This window comes from Diceros bicornis, chromosome 32 (assembly GCF_020826845.1).
Source record: "Diceros bicornis minor isolate mBicDic1 chromosome 32, mDicBic1.mat.cur, whole genome shotgun sequence".
Classification (NCBI taxonomy): Eukaryota; Metazoa; Chordata; class Mammalia; order Perissodactyla; family Rhinocerotidae; genus Diceros; species Diceros bicornis.
The window spans coordinates 35,934,789-35,956,109 of record NC_080771.1 but is presented as its reverse complement, the minus strand read 5'-3'; the positions used below and the strand labels follow the sequence as shown (position 1 = coordinate 35,956,109).

The following is a 21,321-nucleotide window of genomic DNA, read 5'->3' as shown; positions in this document are numbered from 1 at the left end:
CACTCGCTGTGCCCACTTCTGTCCTCCCCTCCAGGGTGGCCGAGGCTGTGCTGTGTGAGTCGTGATGTCTTCACTCACTGTGCTGCTGTCTTCCTCCTCCCCTTTCTTACTTCACTCCTTCTTTCTGTCTCCTTTAGTCAAATTCAAGTGTATGTTGATGTGTTTATTATAACAGGTTTGTTCTTGCTGTTTGTTTTGGAAAGAAGATGAGACTGGGCATTGAGAGCGTTGGGCCCAGCTCCTGACTAGTCACTGGGCAACCTTGGAAAGTTACGTGATCTCTGTAGACTTTTGAGGGTTGCTCTAGACCTGTCTGTGCGTCTTAGTCACCTGGAGAGCTTTAAAGACAACTCAGCCTCAGTAGGTCTGGTGGCAGGTGAGGGTGACTGTGGGCTGTGGCTACCCCTGTTGATACAGTGCTGCATCTCCCGAAGCAGCGAGCCCAGAGCCCGTGGTGATGGTCAGGCCTCCCTGCCCTTGTCCCAAGGAAGGGTGCACGTTGGATGGCCCACCAGCTGTGTGCCATCTGAGTCCCAGAAAAAGAGCTCCAAAGAATAAAGCTCTCCAGCCCTTTTACCCCTTGTCTGATTTGATCAACTTGGACCATAGCGTCCAGTTGAGTGGGAGAGGGGAGTTGGGAATGGTTAGAACAGGTGGTCTAGATTTCTAGCACCCGGGTCTTGAGCAGTGACTCTGGAAGTAACTTTGGACAGATCGGTTGTTTGTGGTAATTCTACAGTGATTCCAATTTGATCTCTTTTTTCCCCTTTCTCTAGGTACTTTTAGGTTGAAATATGCCCCTCCAGCAGAAAGTCTGGACTCCACAGATTGATATTTTTCTCTGGCAACAGAACACTATTAAGCCATGGAGACATAAGGAAAATTAAATACAAAACTGAGAAGTCTAGTTGCTGTTGAGCTTAATATTTTTAATCCAAAGGTGCTTTACTTTACTAGACTGGATAGAAAACCTAGTGTAGGAGTGCAACTGTTTTATTGCCAAAATCCTAGATTGGAGCTTGATGTCAGGACTTGCCGCGGTGGGTCTCTCCGCGGTGGGTCAAACTGGCCACCTCCACCCTTGGCTGCAGCGCAGAGACCTCCCGTCTCCTGAAGAGCATTGCCGTGATCAGTCCTTCTAGGCTCACGCGTAATTCCAGGGCAGCTACGCGAGAGCGGACTCGAGAACCGAAGGTGCGAGTTCTCCAGGTGGAGTGCCATCAGGCAGACTCTCGACACCCCTGGGTGAGGGAAAATGTAGCCTTTGTTTTGTTTTTTGTTTTGTTCCTGAAGTGGTTAGGCACTAATCTCTGGGCTTTTTAAGGATTGCACTAGCAAAGAATGTAACCTGACGTCAGTTTATGCAGCTCGGGGAGACAGACTCCCGAGCCCAGTCGGTGTAGGAGCTCAGAGAGGCTGTTTTTAGAGAGTTGGCACCAGCAGGCTACATGACTTAGAACACAGCAGAGATTTCAGTATTTCCTTCCCTCCTTAAAACACTTGTAGCAGTTTCAGGTTTTTAATTTTTTTCTGCAAATAAATTTAAACTACATTATTAAATAGAAATAGTTACTCGCAACAACTTAATTTCCAAGGGTCCAAGTCCCAGAGAATCCCTAGTTGTCAGAGCTTTGAGAATACCTTCCTTCCCAGCCCTTCAGGAGCTTTGCGTCCTGTCGTCTTCTACCACGAAGTAATCTTGCAGAGACAGGGTGACAGCGTGGCCTTTGTGAGTGGGCTCTGATGGATGCTGCACATCCTTAGCACAGTTTGCAAGTTCTTTTATCTCACACGGACTCCCCAAGGACCCCAAGGCTTCCTGCTAACGGATCCACACTTGAGACAGACATTTCAACAATAATACAGCCCTATAATTTGTGAGCAAAAGATTTGAGATTTTCTCCTGTCAGCTGCTTTTGCATTAGGCTGTGTATTGATAGTTCCATTAAAAATTACCTGGACAACAACAATAGAAAGTGGTAAGACTCTGAAAGAGACCACACCAACAGGACAGAGCTACAGATCTGCAGAAGTCTAGTCTGTCAAGGTGGGAAATACAGTCCTCACTACGCCGCTCTCAGCTTCACCTCGTTGCGAAGAGAGCGTTTTGGTCTGAAATTTAGGGACTTAAATCTTCAAGGCTAAAGGGAATTTTCTGCTCAAATAATAATAATAATTTAAATGCTAAAGGCTTCAATATTAAAATATTGATTGGTAAGGCCTTGCCCAGGGATTTTCCAGTTGAATATTTATTTAAAAAAAGAAAATCACAATATTCAGACCATTCTTAAAATGGGACAATCAGCCTCATGCAAAATTGGTGTGAATCAAAAACACTACCCTCAAATTGGAGGCACTGTGATGCGAGGCTTCACATTGTGAGATCAGTTTCCTGGCTTCACGGAAACTAAAGCAGAAAGTTGTTACATTTTTTTATGAAAGGCTTTTAGAATTTCTTAGAGTTTTATTTTAGTAGAGTTTTATTTCTATGCAATGCAGAATTGACAGACCTCTGTATTCTCTCTTCCTGGTACACAGTATTACAGTTTTGAAGCAATGGTGATGCTTACAACAGCTTTTTTGGGGAATGTTATATCGATCTCTTAAATTATAAACACTACAAAATGTCAAAATAATGAGAACTGACACAACTTTGCCTTAAAGAGTACTAGACTGGAACTTGTCATATTATGTTAAAGGAAGGCTTAGAGTGTTCATTGATGTTTACGATTTTAATATTTCTGAAGGCCGTTACAGTGGCCTGGATATGTGCTGAAAGCCAAACTTTTAAATTTTTTGGTTTTTTAAACAAAGACATATTTTAAATAAATCCTATTTCAACACAGTGAAATTGTTGAAAACTGTCTCATAACAAAAGAAAAAAATCATTTAGGTTTTTTGTTTTAGTGGTCAGTATCGGGGAATGAAAGCATCTGTTGTTACCCTTATAAATATTTTGATAACTACTAGAGGTTAGCATTACATACAACAAAAAATGAAAACAAAAACCTCGATTTGAAGTATGACATTCAAATTGAGTTATACAAGTTCAGACATCATGTGGCTGTGTTCCAGTCAACAAAGGTCTTAGAAAAATTCCCAGACGTCTTTGAAAGTGCGTGTGCGGTGTGATGTCTCCAAGGAGGCCCTTCCAAGTGGAGAAGTGTGAAGGGTGAATGTGAGACACACAGGACACACAGCATTCGGCGGCCGGCCTGTGGGATCTCTTCCCAAGGGAGTCCTGTGCTGGACTGGGTATGTCTGCTAGCAGTGTTCTCTGGGGAATTTCTCTCGCACAGCAGCCACAGTCAGTAAGCCTGAAGAGCAGTTTGTGTGTCCTCAGAGGACATCCTCAGCAGTTGGAAACAGGTCAGACTGACCCTTTCAAAAGCTATTTAGTCATTTTCCTGAAATTGTGGGCTCAGTTTCCAAATGATGTGGCAACCAGGTAGGTGTGGCACCAGCCACTTTGCTTTGTGTAGTCTGTCATAAAGTTTCTCACCCAAGAATGGAGACAGTGGAATGTACAGATCGAAGTAGATTACAATGTTAAGATAAAACTACTATTTAATCTTTTGTATTTTAAGCAAAACACTCAATTTTCTACCTTATTTTCTAATTTTTATTTCACGGCAATATTGAAAATTGGAAAGCGTTTAAACGTTAAAACTCCTAATTGCTAAAGAGCACTGAGGAAATGGGAGCTAGCACTTATAATGAAAATAAAGATAAAATCATTTTCTTGAAAGCAAATATGTGATTGGGTAATTAAAAAAACCAGCATCATCTATAATCTCCAAAAGATTACAGGAGTCAGCTTGTTAATATAGTAGTTAGTAGGTTCAGTATTTTAATTCACTGTTTAGAATTCTAGGTCCTTTATCGCAAGAAGTCAACATAGTTAGTTTACACTACACTGTATGGAGGCGCAGGAGCAGTGGGAGTAACTTCGCCTGACGGCATACAGCTGTGATGTGTTTCCTGTTTGGGCACAGGCTGACCGAGGCTCTCACTCGTCCACTCACTCCAGTGTTGCTGGTATGCACTTGCTGCGCGGGAATTGGGTTGCACCCTCCTCACTCCCTGTCATTTTGTCACTCTTCCTGCTTCCATGGTGGTTTATTTGATGCCTTGCTAGTTATACATACTGATAACTGATGGTATTAGATGTAGAGTCTTAAAGGTCATAAGGGAAACCATGTCCCTGCCTCAGCTGGACCGCCCATCCCAGAGGATGGGCCTGAAACCTGAGCGGGTTAGCCGTCCTTTCCAAAGTGCAGGTGACTCCCCAAGAATGAGTCAGGTGACATTTAAAGCCATGGGGTTCTGAAGAGGCTCAATTATTGAAAAGTCCTGAGGTTGTGAAAGTATTTTTAATCAACACTCACAAAACTACATACTGTGCTGGTTGAGGCCAAAGGTCAACGTTACTATACTGTTGATGGAGGGAGGGGAGTGCCGTTCGTGGGTCCCGGGTATTGTACCAGCCCCTCACGTGCTGGGTTCTTACATGCACAAAGACAAGGCTTTGGTACCGAAACTGAAGACCTCGTGTACTCAAGAATCTTCACAGCTTCTATTGGACATATTTTCTTTTTAGGAATGAAGGAAAATCCTCCCATTTTTGAGCCATTCTTTTATGTCAATTCTACAAAATTGCATGTAACTTTATAAATATTTTTAAAAGATATAGTTTTGTAAATATTTAATATTCTGCTAATTTGATTTTGAATTGTAAATGTCAAGTATTCTGTTTTTGGGATTTTTATGTTTTATTATACTTTGTTAAAAGGAAAAATTGTACATTTTTAGAATGTTTTTATGAGTAAATTTAATGTACTGAAAATAAAAATTAAAAAAAAAACTGTTTCATTTTATTGGGTCTTGGTCTCATAGAAGATGAAGCACACATCTTTTCAAATAAATTGCAGTTCTTGCTCTCCAAACTAGGGCGTCAGTCCTTTCTGCCCTCTTCCCAGCTTTCCAAATGGGATACCTGGTCTTAGAAAATGGATTTATCAAGTTTCCCAGGTTTTTAAAAAATGTCCTTGCTATGAACAGAAATGTGAATTCTTGACTTGATGTTTAATGATGTTTTGTGGAGCTGTAGACTCCATAAAAAAATCAAGGTTGCCATTAATAGATCTCAAGTATCTTTTGAGTGTTTCCTAATATGTGGTGAATGTGGTATGAACGTGCCCTTGCCTCTAAAGCTACAATTTGGCTCTGGGGATTTGGGACGGTGGCAGTCTACTGAGCATGTGCTCGCTGAGGACTGCGGTGTTCTCCTGAACAGGGCCAGGCACCAGAGGGAGGATTGTGGCACCTTTTCCCTAGCAGAGATCCCAAAGACCTCTGGGTCTTGTCAGGTCTGTGGTTACATAGAGGAAAAAAAACATGCATGCGTGCACACATAAGCACACAGTTCCAGGCATGGTTAGGGCTCCTGCCAGGTAAATGACAGCAGGAGACACAGCTGGCCCTTCCTGGCACCCGTTAGCAGCACCTCTGACGGGGAGAGCCTTGTTCTGTGTGGGGTCACTTCCAGGGCCTCTTGGTTGTCGAGGGAACCATGCAGGCCAGGCCTCTAAAGATGGGGGACATGTGCACATCTGAGCAGTGAACTCAGGGAAGCAGAGCATTTCCTTAGCTCATTTCTTGTGTTTTTTTTTTTTTCTTGGTGTGGAAGATTGGCTCTGAGCTAACATCTGTTGCCAATCCTCGTCTTTTTGCTTCAGGCAGATTGTCGCTGAGCTAACATCTGTGCCCATCTTCCTCTATTTTGTATGTGGGATGCCTCCACAGCATGGCTCAATGAGCAGTGCATAGGTCCACCCCTGGGATCCAAACCCACGAACCCTGAACCACTGAAGCAGAGCACACAAACTTAACCACTAAGCCACCAGCCAGCCCCTCGTTCCCTGTATTCTTCCACAAACATTTAAGGGCCAACTTCAATTTGAGTTGGGTCCAGTGTTTTCCGACGAGTAACGCAGCTCCCCACTGGGTCCTCCTGTGAGGGCCCATAAACCACATAGTGCCTTCTTGACCACACACAATATTTTGTTTTACTTTGTTGTTCATTTAGAGTGGTAGGTTTTCAAGTGTTTATTCATTCCCACAAAACACCTAGCTCCCACATCCATCCTCATTCTTTGGTGGCGTGTCTGTAAGTTCTCAAGGTTTTAGTTGTATACAGACAAGACTAGGTGGCAGGACCTTGACCAAGGGGAGGAAAGTGCCCGTGACAAGGCAGAGACCTGAGCTGCGTGTCTCTCCACCCAACTGCTCCCCCAGCACAACAAAAGCAGCCTCAACGCTCCGTGTTAGGAAGGAGATGACCTACTTGGCTTTGGATAGTACAGACAGTATGCAGGATTCCAAGTTTCAAACACTGATCCATTAAATTGAGCTTTGATGACAGTTTTTAGTTGTGCCTTTATTCACCTTAGTTCGTTAAAAATGTACTTGTTTTAAAGATCCTATAAATAGAGTGATCACCCACTAATGTGGGATGTAAGTCACCCCTCTCACCACGGTATTTTTGTTTTTTTAAAAAGCAGAATTTCTTACAGGAATCTTACTGATCACAGTAGTTACAAGAATGTCAGATATAATGCTGTATACAATCTAAACGAGACAAGCTGATTAAGAATTTACATAATGTAAAAATATACATATTAAAAGTTGGCCATGTGGACAGATGCATGCAGTGGGAAGAGTAGCTGACGGGAGGTTGGGGGTTGAGGGCCCATATGCAGTAACATTGCTTTCCCCTCCATTACAGAAAACACCTTCACCAACAGATACAGGCATTCCACACATCTAAATACACAAGGGTAAGTCGTGACCTGCCACATTACAGTCTAAGCAGTCTGTGACACTCCCACGAAAATAGTAAATAGGAACCCCATGCAGGTAGTAGGAAGCATTGGGCATTTATTCTAGCTGGACTCGGGAAGTGTTTAACTCTGGACATGAGTATCTGGAAGAGCGTATAGCTGCTTCTGCTATGTTTTCTTCACAACTGACATGCACCTAGTGGGGAATTGTGATGGTGGTTTGACCTAACAGTGATAACTGAAATACTCTTAAAAGTGTGGTAACTTTTGAATAACATAGTTTAATCACACATTTAACATAAAACATGGATCATCTACAGCTTTAAGCCAAAAGGTAGAGGAAGGGCATCTGAAGGTTAATGCTTTTAGTTTCAGTATTCTATAGTTTCTACCACTGTCCTAAAGCATGAAACTGACACAACTGCTTGTTTATTCACCCAAGCAGGCACTAGTACGAGCTAAAGAATAGCCAAAACAGAAGAAATGTCACTGTTTATCTCTGGGCCTTTTGAGAAACTAGACCAAAATTATAAATTATTCAGGGTTCCTACTGAGCTGTGGTGCTTTTCTATGCACAACCATCTAAAGAGCAAATCAAAGAAGAACGTACTGACACTGCAAGAGTGTTGACGTGGGGTAGACTTATTAGGAATCGGGAACCTCAGCAGTTTAGAGTTTTCTCAGACACCCCCATTTACCCTGCTTTTTGCCAACTATTATGGCAAATGCGTTTTGTGGGGGCTATGCTTGACAACTTATGCTTAAAGATCCTCTTGCAGAGATTTCTCTAGTTGAGTAGAAACCCTTCTATAAAAAGTTGGCAGGTTCCGTGAACCTAGAGAGGAGACAATGTCTCTGAATGCTCAAACTGCAAGTTCCTATTGGGGAAAGAGCATTAAAATAACTTGAAGGTCTATTTTATTGGCAACTCAGAATGCAAAGTATTTTATTTTTAAACTTATAAATTTGAAAACAAAACAGCCTAGGTTAAATAATTAGTTTTCCAAAGCTGAATGTGCTCATTTGGAGCTCAGTTTTTCTGCTTGAAGTACAAAAACAACTTCCTAAAACTCCTAGGCAGGAACACTACTGTTTTGATGATCTGTGATTAGATGAACTCATCAATCTCAGTTGGTAACATCCCTTTGTTTTTCCTTGGTAAGGGTTTAAAAGATTCTGGAACAGACGCCTTTTTCCAGTCTTACACTGACAATTTCATCCCGAACGTCTCCTGAGAGGCGTACACCATATACAGGAATCCATCCTCATCCTTCTCACTTTCATACACTTCAGAAATCGGTGTGGACACACTCACCATGCTGTGTCCATTCACTAACAGGAAGAAGGCTTGATTAGCATTGAGCTGTAAGCGCCTTCTGTTGAAAGAAAAAAATGTGAAGAAATATTGATACATCAATAACTGGGGAGCATATGTAAAAACACCACCCACCCTGATCAATATACAAGTATAAAGATTTTTGCTGCTTCGGGCAAAATAAAGTGTGTGCCTTACTGATGATGATTCTAATCTTTCTTCTCATAAAGAACAGGACATTTTATATGATGATATTCATGATCAGTATTAGTGATAATCCTTGACAGATTATTCTTACTATATTCCTGAAGCCAATTTTAAACTAGTATACTGTCTGAACAGCCATTAGTATCTAATGTGAGAAAAACAGTTCAAAATATAACTTACAAACTAAGATCTAAACTGGTGCAATTTATTACCCTTGCACCAAGTTACATTCTTTTACTAATTTTGCTATGCAAAACTTATAACTTTTCTGATTAAGAGACAACATCTACACTAGATGTTATGATGAAAGAATCAGAAGGGACATGAGATCCAACAGAAAAGAAATATAAAAACTCAGAAATGAAACATCTTATAGGTTTATTAAGCTTGTATAGATTTTAATCAGAACTAGGCTAAAGATTTATCTGTAAGTCTGATAAAGAAAAGAAGTTACCCAAAGAAATAAAAAACAAAAAGAGTGGTTAAATACCTAATTATCTTGATGAGTTCACTCATGTTGACATGATCAGGTACAAGGAACTTGGTTTTATCCAGGACAGGAAGCTGCTTCTCACCCTTGTATCGTTCTATTATCACCTAGAAAAGAAGCCAGAAAAGTGATTTCAAAATAGCTATCAACCTGGGGCCAGCCCAGTGGTGCAGTGGTTAAGTTCACGCACTCCACTTTGGCAGCCTGGGGTTCGCAGGTTCAGATCCCAGGCCCAGACCTACACAATGCTCGTCAAGCCATGCTGTGGCGGCATCCCACATACAAAATAGAGGAAGACTGGCACAGGTGTTAGCTCAGGGACAATCTTTCTCACCAAAAAAGAAAAAAAAAATAGCCATTAACCATCAGAGCCAGCCCTGATGGGCTAGTGGTTAAAGTTCAGTGCCCTCTGCTTGGGTGTCCCAGGTTCGGATCCTGAGCATGGAACCAAACCACCCGTCTGTCAGTAGTAGCCATGCTGTGGTGGTGGCTCACATAGAAGGACTTACAATTAGAACATACAACTATGTACTGGGGCTTTTGGGAGGGAAAAATAAAATAAGATGGGTGAATTAAAAAAAAAAAATAGCCATGGGCCAGCCCTGTGGCTTAGCGGTTAAGTGCAGGTGCTCTGCTGCTGGTGGCCTGGGTTCGGATCCCGGGCGCGCACCGACACACCGCTTCTCCGGCCATGCTGAGGCCGCGTCCCACATACAGCAACTAGAAGGATGTGCAGCTATGACATACAACTATCTACTGGGGCTTTGGGGGGAAAAAAATAAATAAATAAAATCTTTAAAAAAAAAAATAGCCATTACAGAGAAAACTGTACTGTGGTTACCAGGGGCAGTGGGGGTAGGGGGTTGGCACAAGGGGTGAAGGGAGACACGTATATGGTGATGGACAAACAAAAATGTACAACCCAAAATTTCACGGTGTTATAAACTATTAAAACATCAATAAAAAAATAGCCATTAACAATGAAAAATAGATAAAATACTTCCTATGTTGTAACTGGCACATGCCAAAATGGTGTTTAAAATAGCACATTTGTTAGTTTCCTCATAGATCTCCTGTCAAGAGTAATCATTTATTAGCTTAGACTCTATCCCTTACAAAACAAGGTACATAACAGACAAAGTGGCTGCCTCCAGGGAAGTGAGCAGGGTGGCTGCAGGGTGGGGAAAGAAACTTCACTATGTATTCTTTTGTTATTTGGAACCATGAAAATATACTACCCAGTCAGAAACAAACCCCAAGCCTTAAAAGAGCAGAGAGGCTGGTACCAGGTTAACATGTAAAGATTTGAATCTGTCAATTCCAATACCACCATTTCCTGTGACATGGCAGGAGTCTTTTAATAAAAGTGTAAGGAAGATCTTAATTATGGTAATAGACTCGATATAGACTCCATGTTTTTTCATACTAGAGATGTGTTTCTCTACTTGACATGAAACAAATCCTAAGTAACTATTTGACAAGTAAAGCCCATGATTAGCTGGTTCCAGAGACAAATTTGGTGCTGAAAGAATTGAAGATTTATTTTGATAAAATATTCTTTTTTTTTTTTGGTGAGGAAGATCAGCCCTGAGCTAACATCCATGCCAATCCTCCTCTTTTTGCTGAGGAAGACTGGCCCTGGGCTAAGATCCGTGCCCATCTTCCTCCACTTTATATGGGACACCGCAACAGCATGGCCTATCAAGCGGTGCATCAGTGCACGCCCAGGATCCGAACCCGGGCCGCCAGCAGCGGAGTGCGCACACTTAACCGCTACGCCACGGGGCCGGCCCCTCATAAAATATTCTTGATATTTCTTTAATGAGTTTTAAAAGTCAAGAATCTTGAACTACGCAGGGAACAAAAATAGTTTCACATTATAAATTGAAATAATTAGCCCCTTGCCATACTTCCATTCCATAGAGGAAAAAGATGTTTCTTTTATCTAGTTCTAAGCCACTGCAAAAGCTCTGACCACAGACTGGTGACTGCCTCTGAGCCTCATTATCATCTATTTACTGAGTAGTGCAGACATCCCTCCCTCTCCATGTACAGCAACTCTCTACCCTGTCACAACAATGAGAAGTTGAGAGAGCAATGGAAAATCTTTACGTAATGTTTCTTTAGAAGAGGGAAAAATGCTTCTCTGTACATTGTTCTACTGTATGGGACCTACGTGAGGTTCTGTGTAAGTCTAAATCAAGCTGTGATCACCTTCCTTGGTAACATCAAGAGCTTTATCTACACGGCATGTTCAGAACATGATATCCACAAGGAAGTATCAGTGGGTACACTTGCCTGGGTTTAAGTGGTAGCAGAAATCAGAGGCAATACAGAAATCTTGGATTCTTGGCTCAGGAGGAGGCAGAAGTAGTCAGAGAATGAGAAGAAAAATTCCAGACCTTAGAATCCTTCCATTAAAGGAACACACAGCAGCCTAGGAAATGCTGGATAAGATGACCTTGGGCAACTTCTGCTCTCAGTTGCTGAGTCTGGTCTGCCTGGAGGGGAGCTGTTCTAGTTGCTCCTAACCCGCTATGTGGTGGTGATCTCCATGAAAACACAATCCCCTATAAATGACTGCTTTACTTTTTCAGTTCTTATTTTTTATTTTTCCTTTACTCTTCTAATTTAGGAGAGAAGATGTATAAGTAATGGGATAAGGCATTTGGCTAGATTGGAAAAGTGCCCTCTCAAATGTTTCACTTAGATCATAGGGTTATGGACAGGAGCTTAGAAGAAAAAGCCGCCTTTGGGGAATGGAGCCTGGAGGGCCCGCAAGCTGCCTATGCCTTCCTTCTCTGTCCATCCCTCCTATTCTCAACGAGTGCCTGTGAGTCTGGTTCTCAGATTTGTTCAGGGTGTCACAAGCACGTATGTGGAAGTATGAGTATGTGATTTCTGCAAACAGCCTGAAACCTCTAGCAGAAAAGATGACCAGGAATGTAGGCAGATATTCACATTTCAAAAGGAGGCTATGCAACAAATCCTGACAGACTGTTGGGCTGGCTTTTTGTTTCCAACCACTAGCATCTGCTAGCAAATAGACGTAGTAGGTACTCAAAAGTGAGGAAAAACCTTAAAGTTAAGGAAATTCCCCAGAAGGCTCACCCCCAGGCCTTATACTGATGAGGACAGACTGTGACATTTCCAACCAGCTCAAGGAAAACAGAGAACATGTCTTTTACTGTAGAATCTTATAGTTGTGAAACCGCTGAGCAGACCCATCTCATTCTCTTTTCTGTGCACCTTACAGCACAACCCCACGGTATCCGTCATCTTCATCTTCTTTCCCCTCACTTTGGTATGAGATGACCAATCACACAGCAAAACATGAAAGCTTCTATAGAATTTAGCAGTGGAGTTTCTAAGTGGTCTGTAGAATTAGTAGAAGGTAACAACCATGTACCCAGAATTATGCAAATCTCTCCAACAACCACATGGGATGGGATTCTCTTCCCATTTTGCAGATGAGGATCTGGCAGCTCCTCTCAGAATTTTAATAACTAGCCTAATATCAGTAACCTTGAACCTAGGGCCTGAACTCAGCCTCTGTCTGAAACCAAAAGCTCCTTTTGACCATTTCTCTCTAGACCTAGTGCCTCAGCAGAAGCCTATTTATGGTCCACCACCAAAGGATTTGGGGCACAGGGTGTTATTGGCTGGGCACAGCAACAGGTATCTGAGGCCCCTACACATAACAAAAAAGAGCAGCGTCTTTCCTCCATCTCTTGCAAAGAAGCCAAATATAAAGAGACTGCTCTGAGGCATCAAAAATCAGGCAGCCTGGAATAGGCAGTCTCATTTAAATCCTGAGAGCTACTGACTTTTCCACAGAGGTAGTTTTGCTTCCTTTAGAAGACGGTGGAGGGCCGGCCCCGTGGCGTAGCGGTTAAGTACGCGCGCTCCACTGCTTGGCGACCCGGGTTTGGATCCCGGGCGCGCACCGACGCACCGCTTGTCCGGCCATGCTGAGGCCGCGTCCCACATGCAGCAACTAGAAGGATGTGCAACTGTGACGTACAACTATCTGCTGGGGCTTTGGGGGAAAAATAAATAAATAAATAAATAAATAAATAAATAAATAAATAAATAAATAAAAAGAAGATGGTGGATACTTCCTTCCATTGATAAAATACTAACAGTTCTAGCCCCTCTATCCCTTTCCCCCTCAATAAGTACATTTGATTTGTGAAGTGCGTAACATTAAGGCAGCAAACTTAGACACAGGAGTAAAGAGAGCATGATTAGATTAAAAAAAAAAAAAAAAAAAAAACTGTGGGTCAAGCTATCTCAATTCTACGTCACAAGATTGACACAAGGGTTGCCTGTCTGAGGATTCCCACAGAAAACTCCTGTCAGGTAGCTGCGCAGAGCAGCAGTGTGCTGAAGTTGCACCTTAAGCAGTGCTCTCTTCTGTGTGCATTATTAGTGACTGAAACATAGGTGCCTGGGACTACCTACCGGGATTTTGGTAGGATGCTGCTCTCGTATAAGTCGAACATCTTCTACTCTTTGTTCTGCAACAAAAGGAAGAGACATAGGCATTATTGAGGGCCAAAATGCAGCTTCTTTCCTGCATTTTTACTGGTGACTTCCATATCTGAATTCACCTATTCTTAGCTGTAGCAGAGCAAAGCAGTAAAGATATCTTTCCCAGAACTGAGAGAAACCAAACACTAACACCACTTTGTATCTGGCAAAGGCTGGTATGTGAGGCCAAAGGCAACTTACATGGAAACCAACATGAAATTACATGGCTCTATCAGGTAATATGACATAAGACCAGGAGTACAGAATTCCTCCTTCTGAAGGGTTTGGGAACCCAGGTTTATAGTCAGATATAATCAGCAGATTAACTGTGTGGCATTACCGATCTTTCCTCCAAGGACTCTTACCACCTTGGTGAAAATGTTTGTGAATTTTCCACAGTTTAAGTTGATATAGAAATCCACTATAAACCATAGGCTCGTCAATCCCATTTTCTCTAATTACTTCCAGCTTTTTAATGATATAGTGCTTAAAAGAAAACTGCCAAGAGAAAGGAATATGGAAAAAATGCCCTGAGTTTTAAATAGTTATGCTCAGCGCCCAAAAGAAATTAAAGTTTAAAGCTCAAAGTCTATTGCTGAATACGTTTGTGAGAATATCTCTGTATTCTCCCCCTTAATAAAATCACTTCTTTATACTTTCAACAACTGTACTAGGCTCTCTGGGGAATACAGGAAACAAACCAAGCCAAGTCCAGTTCTCAATAAGGTGACAATATAATTGGAGAGACATGTCATATATAAAGCAATACATGAACATATGATTAAGATGGCATTAATTAAAACCTTCCAATAAAAAATTAACAAAATCACCTTGATTTACTACAGTAGGATTCATTCTTCTACTGTTTGCAAATAAATGATCAGTCATGAACTTCCTGAGAAAGTGCTTATACTGGTAGCTCCAAGAAAAAAGATGCTATAACCTATATAAATATGAATTTATGCCAACATCATTGTCAATTTTGTTTGGATTTTTAAAACCATTTTAGCATCACTCTTCATAAAAACTCTTGAAATAATTCCCCCGTTCAAATACAAATATATAGGTTCTATTTCTATTTTCCCATCCAACATTTCTAAATCAGCTTCTAAGATAAATTACTAAACATATTCGCTAAAGACAAAGAAGACTGAAACTTATGGACTCCTACCAGTGCACATTCTTATTCAATACATGAGAATAAAAATAAATTTAAGGGCCGGCCCCGTGGCTTAGCGGTTAAGTGCGGCCGCTCTGCTGCTGGTGGCCCGGGTTCGGATCCCGGGCGCGCACCGACGAACCGCTTCTCCGGCCATGCTGAGGCCGCGTCCCACATACAGCAACTAGAAGGATGTGCAGCTGTGACATACAACTATCTACTGGGGCTTTGGGGGGAAAAAAAATAAATAAATAAAATCTTTAAAAAAAATAAATAAATAAATTTAGCTATTGTCAATAGTAAACTTAACCTAGTGGTCCTCATCTGTGACATTGTTGTTTATAACAAGAAACATATATTTGGTCTGGCACAGAGCTCCCAAACCCTTGGAATTTCCTAAGTGATAAGAGTGATAAAGGTGTCTTTTGTATAAAAGAGTGATAAAGAAGCCCTGTTCAACCATACCAAAGTTTAGGTTAATGAGATGACTTTCAGAAAGCCCAAAACGATGGGGGCTGGTTGCCAGGGGAACCAACCATGATTAGGTTGGAGCTTTCAGCCCCACCCCTTAACTACCAGGAAGGGGAGATGAGCTGAGACTGAATTAATCACCAATGGCCAACAATTTAATCAGTCACGCCTAAGTGATGATGTCTCCATCAAGACCCAAAAGGACTGGGTTTGGAGAGTTTCCAGGTGCCAGGAAGAGTGGCACATACCAAACTCCACAGGGACAGAAGCACCTGTGCTCAGGACTCTTCCGGACCTCATCCTATGTCTCTCTTCATGGGGCTGTTCATTCACATCCTTTAATATCCTTTATAATAATCCAATAGTCTAGTAAGTAAAAGGTTTTCCTGAGTCCTGTGAGTCCCTGAGCGATTTAATCAAACATGAGGGGGTCGCAGGAACCTGATTTATAGCCAGTTGGACAGAAACACAGGTAACAACCTACACTTGCAATTAGCATTTTAAGTGGTGGTGGAGGAGGTACTGAGCACTTAACCTGTAGGATCTGAGGTTATCACCAGGTAGACAGTGTTAGAATTGAGTTAAACTGTAGGACACCCAGCTGAACTGCTTGATGCTCTAAGACCTGTCCCTATGTCTGTCCTACTCTGTAGAAAACGTGCTCTACCATCTAGACTGAGCTATCAACCCTCTTCACAACAAAAGCCTTCGTTTTGTCAGGGTAGATTATTTCAGAGGTTAGGGGAAACCACAATTTAATTAATTCACTCTAGCAAATGAACGATAACTCTTTAATATACCCTGGAATATGTTTCACATTTAAAGACATCCTAATAAATCTAAAAGGTAAGTGGAAACATTCAGACAGAAGGGGAAGAGATTTTTTTTATACAAGGAAACAGGTTTATTTTGGTAAGTGGAAAAGGAAAAAACTAAATAGGCTCTAAATGTGAGGCTTCAAAGTCAAACTATAGTGTCAAAAGTTTTCTATATCTTGATTTATCCCCAAAATATGGCCCAAAAATGAAGACAATGGTGATTATTTTTATTAAAGGTGAGAAAACTCAGGTACAAAGACAAGTGACTTCCTTAAGGTGAAAAGAGTAGCATCGAAGTCCCATAGGAATGTCTCTAGTGTCTTGGCCAGCTGCAATGAAAATGCAGTGGTAAGCCGGGAATAATTGAGTAAATATGGTATATGCTGATACCTCAACTCTTTTTGAGTAGACAGCTATTTTCAGAGGCTAACAGTATATTTAACAAAAGCATTACAAACAACTCAGAGCAAAAGCCCACATGAGCAATTCTTTTACTCAATTATTTTCATAATACTGTAATGATCTGTTTATCATTTGTCTTCCTCAACAGACTGCCCCTGGCAGTCAGGGACCCAGCTCTAGTCATCTCTACATTCCCCAGGGCTTAGGCTTATACATAGAAGATGGTTAATAAACAAATGAAAGGGGCCGGCCTCATGGCTTAGCGGTTAAGTGTGGGTGCTCCGCTGCTGGCGGCCCGGGTTTGGATCCCGGGCGTGCACCGCCGCACCGCTTGTCCGGCCACGCTGAGGCCGTGTCCCACATACGGCAACTAGAAGGATGTGCAACCATGACGTACAACTATCTACTGGGGCTTTGGGGAAATAAATAAATAAACAAATGAAAGCTGTAAAGTGGAAATAAATACTGTTCCAAATGCCTATCAAGATATACTTCCCCAAATTCCTTTTCCTCCTGTCTCTAAGAATCCTTATAAGCCTTACAAACAGATAAAAACAGAGGACAGGAGTCTAAGGTGTCTTATTTTACCAACATATCATTTGCAAAGTTGCTTTGAGATTCCCTAGGGCATTTAAAGTAAAACTTTACTTACATATATTTTTCAGGATGTATTTCACTGAGCGAAATGGAAGCGTAATACATATTTTCCTCAATCTGTCTATAAATCATAAACGTAATACCCAATCCATCAATCAGTGACACAGCTTAAGTTCATGGAGTGCTACCTGCGTTTTGGCATAAATCTCACTCTCCAGTCTAGCTATTAGAATAGTTGGAGCTATTAATTCTAGACCAACACATAAACTTCCCCCAAGACATGCAAACCCTTTCGTTATTAGAGAGAAGCTTAAGACCTAAGTCTGCCATTAATCTCAGCAGAACAGTGTCTGGGAAACGGATCTGTTATTAAATAAACTGGGGCAACCCCAGAAGAAAAGGGAGTGAAATGATTACATTTGAGAAAACAGAATCCAAAATTACTTGCTCAAATACAGGTTTTGAAGTTCATAAGGTTTTTCAAAACATCTGCAAGGATACACTATGCTTCTTGACTCAGAGTGTTAGTCTACTTCATGTACTGGAAATGATGGCTACCTACTGGAAGATGGAAGAATTCATGGCAGACGGTTAAAAGTACAAGTCCAGACTCTGCCACTAGGTGGACCATGATGTTCACCTCTCTGGGCCCCACCCAGTTTCTTCAGCTACAAAAGCATGGGGTTGTTTTGGGTGAGCCCTAAGATCCATTTCAACCCTCAATCCTGGTAGAAGATATCAGCAGAGCTATCTTCAGTTTTAAATTAACCTCAACTCACTCACTTGAAAAGAGAAACAACTGCTCAAGCTAACTGGGGTTGGTCTTAGGGTCTATAGAGGTTCTCTCCAAAGAATCGATTTCCCTCATTTATTGTGCACAAATCTCTGAAAATTGTCAGTGCTGATAGTCAAGACTACCATAATCAGGAGCAAAGAAAGGCAGTAGCCATTAAAAGATAATTTGATGCTTTTCTGCAAAATGACTATTTAAGAGATCTTTAAGGAAAAAGGGGGGGGGTAAAGGTGAGCTAAGGGAAAGTGTATATAAGATACATATATACAGTACATATAAGATAAATTAATGGGAAAAAAATGGAGCATATCTGCTAATTCACCCCCAGGAGCACAGGTTCCAGATGAATTCCTTCTAATTCATTAGGATGAATTAACCTCACTTATCCTATTCTTACCACCTCCTCTTCTACAGAGATTTTTCCAGAATAACCTAAAAATACTCTAAGCAAAAGGAAAGTAACTATAGTTTCAGTCATGAGAAAATGGGCATCCTTCCCACACAAATGTCCCCAGTTAACTTTCAAATGCCAGAGTCAGTGAGGACGGAAGCCAGATACAACAGCAAACCCGCTTCAAACGTTGCTCTCAGGGCTGCACAAAAGCTAAACAACATTTCGAGTTCACTAAGGTCACTAAAGAGAAAACCTCTAACAAGAAAGGCACGTCTCAGCCTTGGGAACCAACAAGCTGCCTCAGGAGCCTGTTTGGAAAAGAAATGCTTGGCGGGCCGAGGCGAATTTCACCGGCCGAAGCTTCTCAGGCACAAGAAATCAAATAACCATCAACAGTGAGATCTACAGACCCATATCCAAGCTCAAAAGAACTCAGCTCTTGCTAGACTCCAAGAAACCAGGCACACGTAGACGCGCAGGACAGCGCTTAAGATCCCCAAGAAGACGCCCGCAGGCAGTCTCCGGGGCTGGGGTCGCCGGGACCTGCGCGTCCCCGCTGCCCACGCACGGCCCGCCGGGGCCCGGGGCCGCAGGAGGCTCTCCCCGCCCGGGGAGCGCGCGGCGGGCCTGCCGCTCCTCTCGGCGGACGAGTCAATACCGTCGCCACATCCCTGGCAGTGTCCCCCAAACGCCAGCGAGCCTCAGTGGGGTCTCCCGACTAACCCGGGAGAGGGGTGATCACCGCTGGGGCCCCGGAAAGCACGGAGCCGCCGGCCACGGAGAAGACGCCCTCCCAGCCCGCCGGCCGCTCACAGGGCCGAGACGCCCCGCCGGCAGGCGCGGACTGCGGACTCGGGGGCTCGCCGGCGTCACCCCTTCCCGCAGACAAGCTCCTGCCCTAACCTGAAGACGACCACCTGCACCCCGGAGTCACCGTCTCGGAGGCGCGGCCGCGGCCGGCGCCGCGCTCTCACCGGACGGGGCTGCGCGCGGGGAGGGGCGGCGACCCGGGCTGGGGGCTGAGCAGCTCCGTGCAAACCTCCTCCCGCCGCCCGGGCCCAAAGGTGATTCAGCACCTCCGCGCCCGCGGCCCCGCGGGACCCACGGTGGGCGCCCCCGGCCCGGCCGTCCTGGGCCCCCGCCGCCTCGGCCCCCGGGCCCGGCCCTCCGTCAGCCCCCGGCCCGGCCGTCTTGGGCCCCCGCCGCCTCGGCCCCCCGGCCCGGCCCTCCGTCAGCCTCGGCCCGGCCGTCCTGGGGCCCCGCCGCCTCGGCCCCCCGGCCCGGCCCTCCGTCAGCCTCGGCCCGGCCGTCCTGGGGCCCCGCCGCCTCGGCCCCCCGGCCCGGCCCTCCGTCAGGCCCCGGCCCTCCCGCCGCCCTCAGCGCTCCCCGGAGCCCTTCAGCCTGGCCCTCCGTCAGCCACCGCCGCCTTTAGCCCCTCAGCCCCCCGGCCCAGCCGTCCGTCGGCCTCGGCCGCCCCGGCCCGCCCGGCACCCACCGAAGGTGCGGCGCTGCTTGAAGGTCTTCTCCGACGGCATGGCGCGGGAGGCTGGGCGCGGACGGCGAGGTAGGGGGGTCCCGGCTGCTCCAGGCGGCGGCGGCTCCGACTGTGGCGACAGCGACTTCCCTTGTGTCTCCTCAGCCCGCAGCCGCGTCAGGTGACCGGCGCGGCGTCTGGGGAGGCGGGGCCAAGGCCGGCTGTCGCCGCCGCCATGGCGGGCGTGGCGGAAGAGGGAAGTGCGCAGCGCCAGGGGCGGAGCCGGTGCGCGTGCGCACAGAGGAGTGCGCCGTGCGCATGCGCGCTGGCTGGTCCGGGTTCCCTAGGTGACGGCCCGGGTGTGCACGATGTGCCGGGTCAGCCGGCGCGGGGAGGGAGCCACGGGACCGGGCCACAGTCCCCGGGCACGCGTGGGTGCGCCTCCGGGCTCAATTCCGGGCGGGCGGCGGCGAACCCCAGGCGCGCCCCCGGGTCCCGGGCGCCCACACCCTGTTGGGCGGACTGGGACGCGGGCCCACTGGGTACCGTGCCGAGCGGCGCAGCCGCCTGGACTTAGCCTCGCATAGGTGTCCGGCGCCAGGTGCTGATGGCCAATAATGTTTCTACCCGAAAATAAAGTAGTTTTGTGCTCCCGCGCCGTGAGGACCCCCGAGTTAGGGGCTGTGGTTATTTCTCAGGTGTTCGCTTTTTGTCTTTTCGTTTTCATTGGCTTTCCAGATCAAGCACATCTCAGTTTTCTTTTTTTTTTTTTTTTTCTTTTTAGGAAACTGTCCACTGATAAGTTATTTCTCATGTCCGAACTAAGAAAAGAACCTAGACTGAGTTATGTCAGATTGTGTTTAATAGACGCTAACCTTGGAGAAGGTCAAAGGATCATTGTTCGTGTCTCAAGGCCTCTCACATTGGGCAAAGTCTTCTGACACGATGCTGGAGCCGTAGGTGACTTCCGGATGGTTTATGTGTTGTCGCGTCAGCCGTTACCCATTGCCTGCCTGATGTCATTAGTCTGCTGTTTTCATTTAAGGAGTGTTTTCCGGTCTCGCAAATACTGAATTTTATTCGTATCCATACCCCTCAGTCTTTCAACCACTAACCAGCTGAGCAACCTTGAATAAGTAACCATTTTTCTGAGTCTCAGACTCATTTGTAAAAGGACATTTTAGAACTCCAGGTGTTTTGTAAGGAGCAAGTGAAAGTGGCCTGTAGAATGGAGATCACCACACAGCGTTTAGTTACCAGTTGAGGTATTGCTCACCTCCAAGTCTGATGCACACGTGTCTGTATTAATAGTACTTGACTCTTTGGCTGTTTTTGTCCTTTCATAACTTTTTTTGTGTGTGTGAGGAAGATCAGCCCTGAACTAACATCCATGCCAATCCTCCTCTTTTTGCTGAGGAAGGCTGGCCCTGAGCTAACATCCGTGCCCATCTTCCTCCACTTTATTTGGGATGCCGCCCAGCCTGGCCTGACAAGCAGTGCGTCAGTGTGCCTCCCTGGCCGCCAGCAGCGGAGCGCGCGCAGTTAACCTATCCTCCAGGGGGCCGGCCCAGTGCTTTCACAGCTAATTTTTTGAACGATCCCCATACTTTCAGACTTTTTCTCCTTTTGAGTTTGTAAAAGCCTGTCTTATATGTTTGTTTGATAAAGTAATTGGATTGTGCTAATATACATTATTATACAAACATACAAAACATACCAACATATACTTCTCAACGTGAGTTTAATACAGCTGGGACTTCTTTCTTTATAGAGAGGCCAGTATGTCTAGATCCTTGTGTAATTATTCCTCACCACCAGAACAATGA

The 21,321-nt window shown here is 44.5% G+C and overlaps 2 protein-coding genes across 3 annotated transcripts in view; one reads left to right on the top strand and one right to left on the bottom strand.

The window, feature by feature from the left end:
• ZCCHC14 (zinc finger CCHC-type containing 14) overlaps positions 1 to 6,862 on the top strand; it is a 69,688-nt gene extending 62,826 nt beyond the window's left edge. For both annotated transcript variants that reach the window (XM_058528434.1, XM_058528433.1), the window contains one exon: positions 777 to 6,862. In XM_058528434.1, the coding sequence (XP_058384417.1) occupies positions 777 to 832 (56 nt within the window). In that variant the 3' untranslated portion in view covers positions 833 to 6,862. The remainder of the gene's footprint in view (positions 1 to 776) is intronic.
• MAP1LC3B (microtubule associated protein 1 light chain 3 beta) lies at positions 6,408 to 19,632 on the bottom strand. The gene is made up of 4 exons (XM_058528435.1): positions 19,517 to 19,632; positions 13,319 to 13,374; positions 8,855 to 8,961; positions 6,408 to 8,218 (listed from the first exon to the last, which is right to left on the bottom strand). Exons 1-4 carry the CDS (start codon positions 19,554 to 19,556, stop codon positions 8,044 to 8,046), a joined length of 378 nt encoding a protein of 125 aa, XP_058384418.1. The 5' UTR covers positions 19,557 to 19,632; the 3' UTR covers positions 6,408 to 8,043.
• Between the last annotated feature and the right edge of the window lie 1,689 nt (positions 19,633 to 21,321).

Excerpts from the sequence above, each read along its gene's own strand:
- MAP1LC3B (XM_058528435.1), bottom strand. The coding sequence starts at position 19,556 with ATGCCGTCGGAGAAGACCTTCAAGCAGCGCCGCACCTTCG. Across the intron at positions 13,375-19,516 it reads CAAGCAGCGCCGCACCTTCG|AACAAAGAGTAGAAGATGTT; the intron begins GTGGGTGCCGGG and ends CTTTTGTTGCAG. Across the intron at positions 8,219-8,854 it reads GAACTCATCAAGATAATTAG|AAGGCGCTTACAGCTCAATG; the intron begins GTATTTAACCAC and ends TTCTTTCAACAG.